Here is a 4,910-nt window from a genome sequence, read left to right on the forward strand (position 1 = left end):
AGAACCTTGAGTTTTCCCCGAGGTACGTTTATTGTCTTCTCTGAGGATGAGGGTTCCCAGTCCAGCTATAGAGGTGGTACTTCCATATATATATATATATATATATATATATATATATATATATATATATATATATATATATATATATATATATATATATTCCTGTGAGGAGAGTTCTAAGTAAGATTTCATAGATCACTCTAATAGACATACTGACCCATGATATAAGGCAGGTCTAACTCACACCCATTCGTGTACCTGTCCAACCAATTTTGAATGCTACTTTTAGTTTTCTGAGACGCTACCATGGAGCTGATTCTACTTATTTGTAGAGATTAGGTACGTGAAATCATTAAGTGTGACGCATAGTGGGTCTGTGGTTGCAAAAAGTAGCAAGTTTTATGGCCGACACAGTTGACCTATATCTGTTCAACTCTGATAATAAAATCATATTTGTAATGTGTTTGCATGCAGTCTAAACCAACTAATCACATCGTGTTGCTGATCAGTTATGCTCTGCGTAATAATTAAACCTACTCCTAAACACTGTTTCTTTGGTTCTCTTCCCTTTTCTGACTTGATTTGCCTCATTCTACGGTAACTTAAATGGATATCAATAGATGTTGGTGGACGTTGCTTCGTCCTCCATGGACTTCAAACAATAACATAAAAAATGCCTCTTATGACTATCTTCAAATTATCACTGCTAGTTCATCTTACACTGCGTTTCGAATTGTTATTAGCTTGAGTATATTTTGAGAGTTATATTCAGTACAAGAATACAGTGCAGTGAATTCTATGAGATTAGTTGAAAACGTTTACCCTGACGTCAGACTTTCACCTCTGGCATATTATACTTAGCATATTATACTGTTATTGTACAGTGTTCGTTGTAGTGTTGTTTTCAAAATTAAGTGATATTTTTCTCTACGTTGAGAACGCAACTTCTGAGCAGCTTTCAACCCTAAACAATTTGTGTATATAACTAAAAAAAAATTCACAATAGCCTTAGGCTATGTAGATGCAAATTTGCCAATTTTCTACCAAAAAATATATGAATTATTGATATCTGTGCAATAACTTTTAATCGTTTTTCTCTTCGATATCAACTTTCAGCCCCATGGGTGTTATGCTGAATGGAAGATTTACGATAGTTTTTGTCTACATATGTGCCAGTTTTCCAGTTTATGAAACGAATTGGGATATTAATTTTCGTGCTTATATCTTGTTGCGTTCTCTAATTAACTTCTAACTTTCAATGCTGGTTTATTGGTGTATGTTTAGAGCCAAACTGATTTTGTTTTAACACATAATATGTGGAAGGGTGGTAGGTTTAACAGCCTTGATGCCATTTTTTTCATAGTAATGTAAGCGTAGAAAACCAGATATAACTAAGAAAAAGACAACATAAAATAATAACTTGCTTCTATATGGCACATTGAAGGTGTATTAATTAAACTTTGTTCCTGTCCCCACCAGGGTAGACTAACAATTTAACACTCTTATTTCTAACATAGAAATAAACAAATTTCCTCTCTTATTTTTAGTAAATGAGCTATTTTTTATTTCATAAATTTACACAAAATAATTTTATTCGATATTTTAATGTATAGGGTTGCTTATGAAAGATGCAAAGTGCCATATACAAGTTACAGCCTTGATTTTCCGAGTTTGTTACTGCATAAATATTCTGGAGATTTTTATGTTGGTTTACAGAATCTTATGTGTGCTGCACTAAAGTTTATAGACCTCTTGAATTAGACGAATTCAAAGAAATTAATGATTTCCTCGACACAATGCTGTGTCTCACTCAGTAGTATGTCTCACTCAGTGTTGTGTTTCATAGTGAGGTCTCTCACAGCTTTGTTTTTCACACAATGTGTCTCACCGTTATTTCTCACGCAGTGTTGTGTCTCACACAGTATGTTATCTCATAGTGTTGTATCTCACACAATATTCCTTGGCAAACATACATAACAATAATCGTTACCTTAATGGAAAGAAGGAAATTGATACTAGGGACAAAAATTGTGTTAGTATTATTTTCCACCTCCTTTTATAGCAAAACAATATAAAATGTCCATTATTCCTTTTAAACTTTGCTTTTGTGGTTTACAGGGTGATTTTCTGACAAAAAATGGCTAAACTTCAATATTTGTTTGCTAGTTTTGCATGTAAATAAAAAATATATAAAACAAAGATTTACACAAATAAAATTTACACAAATTTTATTTTAAACTTTCAGAAACATATTTACAAAGTTAAAAATAAGCAGTTTTTCTAGATGTGCGCGCATGCAACAACTCACTTTCTCGTTTAAGCCCCAAAATGTAGTCTCCCATCACGTTTTCGTTATAAGATCCCTGATATCTGTGTTCAAAGTTCATTATATCTTGGAGGAAGCGCTCCACTTGCTCCACTGAGTATGCTCCCATATTCTCCTTGAAATTGTCAAGATGAGCATCAAGGATATGGACCTTAAGGGACATACTACAGCCCATTTGACTATTGCTTTTTACCACGGTCTGAAAAAGATCTATATAATTGTCAGCCATCTTCTTGCCCAGAAAGCCTTGTGTTACAGCAACAAAACTCTCTCACGCTTCCTTTTCCTTTTCCATGATTTTCTTCTCCATGATTTTCCTGACTTGTGGTCCGGTGAAGATGCCAGCCGTCACATTTGCCTCTGATAGCTTGGGAAAGAAGTCTTGAGTTTCTGTAGTTAATTAAATGGTTGTGTAATTGCGATGTTGTACACAGGCATTCCTTGTATCGTCAGTCCTGCTTGCATATTGGTGTTCTGAAATACGTGTTTGGAGGTCTCTTGATGTTTCGCCCACATATAATTTGTTGCAGTCATTACAAGGGATTATATATACCCCTGCAGAGGATAGAGGCTTGTCCTGTCTACTACTGGTGATGTCCTTGATGGTCGTGGTTGTGGAGGTAGATACTTGGAATGATGTATTGGAAAAGATGTTGGAAACATGTTGGGAATGGAGTTGGTGTGGAGGACTATATCTCTTCTCGGCAGTGTCTTCTCTGGGTGTGTTGAAGATGTTTAATGCCCGCCGTCTGCAGTCTCTGATGAAGTGACGAGGATAGTGGAGTTTAGAAAATACTTGTTCAATTATAGAGCATTCTTCCTCCACAACCACGACCATCAAGGACATCACCAGTAGTAGACAGGACAAGCCTCTATCCTCTGCAGGGGTATACATAATCCCTTGTAATGACTGCAACAAATTATATGTGGGCGAAACATCAAGAGACCTCCAAACACGTATTTCAGAACACCAATATGCAAGCAGGACTGACGATACAAGGAATGCCTGTGTACAACATCGCAATTCACACAACCATTTAATTAACTACAGAAACTCAAGACTTATCGCCACAAAAGACAACACTCAATACCGAAGAATCCTGGAATCATCGTTTATCTCTATAACCAACAATTTCAACCAGAACAACGGCTTCTATAACATAGCTGAACCACTCGCCAAGAAACTTCTTCATCGCTATCCCACATAAGAACATAGAACACTGCAGAAGGTCTACTCACAACTTGTCCAATACCCCTGCCAAGCTACCCAAGACTCTATAACCCCACCCGGTAGATCATCAGATGCAGCATTCTCCACCTGACCTCAACATTCTGAACATGACTATAAATACTCCCGTACCTTCCACCCCAGGTAGATCTGTGTGTGACTTGAAAAAGCCCACTGTGTGGGTGAAACGTTGTCAATAAAGGATCACATTATACTGCATATGTGTTTATATTTCCATTGTGTCGGTATTTTATACCATTTATTTCCATCATTGAGGTCTGTTTGGTTTGGTAGTAAGGATTCCTCTCAACAGCTGCATCTGTGAGATCATAGTCTTCTTCACTGTGCTCTTCTTTTTCTGATTTCTACTTTCTTCTTCTGACGGTTGGCTTCTTTCTGGAGGTGTAGGTACAGGAAGATCAGCACTGTGTGGTACTGGTGCAATAGAAGAGGGAAGGTCTGGATAACAAATATCAGCTACATTTTCCCCAGTTCGGCGTTTGAAAGAATTCACCAGGCAGAAGTAGCGGCTGGTTGAGTTATCAGTGGGTTCACACCATATTCTAGGAACAACAAACTTCATGGATCTTTTTTCTTCTCTATACCATCCTGTAAAAGAACAAACGAAATAGTTTGTTACATATATCTCATTTAACAAATGTTCCTATTCAGGGTTTTACCCTTCACATAACTAATGACTTTCTTACCTTCCAATGTTTTCTTACAATGCTCACAAGCAACATGAGGTGCCCAGGTCTTGTCTTGATCCACAACTGGCATGACAAAATATGCTTTATAAGCCTCTCACATTTTTTATAGATGCTGTTACAGAGAACTTCTTTGCTCTTATCTTAATGAATTGACCACATATGTAACAGAACGCATCTGGAGAATAATTGCAGCCTCTTGATGCCATTTCACTTCTTCTGATGTGTCTTCTCAGGTAGCCAGAGTTGAACTGAATGCTGGTTTGTGTGCCCGTTTTTATATTTGCCAAGCAAAGCCCTAGAAGATAAAAGTTTTACATCAGGCTTTCATGAAAGTGATGAAGTGTCCTGACCACATAAGCAAAGATCTGGGATCAAATTTTTTTTTTAAATTTTTAGTTATAAAATATTGGGAAATGATGCTTATTTCCCAGGAACGAGCCAAAAGTGAAATTTTGTTACATAGTGTAATTTGTTAACCTGTTCTGAATCGAAACTGCGTGGACTTGGTACATTAACATACGTATAAATATACATTAGGATATGTATAAACATACATTTTCCATATGTGTAATCATATATTAACATAACATGAAATGTGTTATGTATTAACGCATATATTAAAATAATAATAAATATTAACGAAATA

General features: G+C 36.2%; 1 protein-coding gene across 1 annotated transcript; it reads right to left on the minus strand.

Moving 5' to 3' along the window:
- Nucleotides 1-3,069: 3,069 nt before the first annotated feature.
- On the minus strand, nt 3,070-4,555 carry LOC138854594 (uncharacterized). Its single transcript, XM_070098689.1, has 2 exons — nt 4,262-4,555; nt 3,070-4,163 (listed from the first exon to the last, which is right to left on the minus strand). Exons 1-2 carry the CDS (start codon nt 4,332-4,334, stop codon nt 3,823-3,825), a joined length of 414 nt encoding a protein of 137 aa, XP_069954790.1. The 5' UTR covers nt 4,335-4,555; the 3' UTR covers nt 3,070-3,822.
- Between the last annotated feature and the right edge of the window lie 355 nt (nt 4,556-4,910).

The sequence above is a fragment of the Cherax quadricarinatus genome, chromosome 64 (assembly GCF_038502225.1).
Source record: "Cherax quadricarinatus isolate ZL_2023a chromosome 64, ASM3850222v1, whole genome shotgun sequence".
NCBI lineage: Eukaryota > Metazoa > Arthropoda > Malacostraca > Decapoda > Parastacidae > Cherax > Cherax quadricarinatus.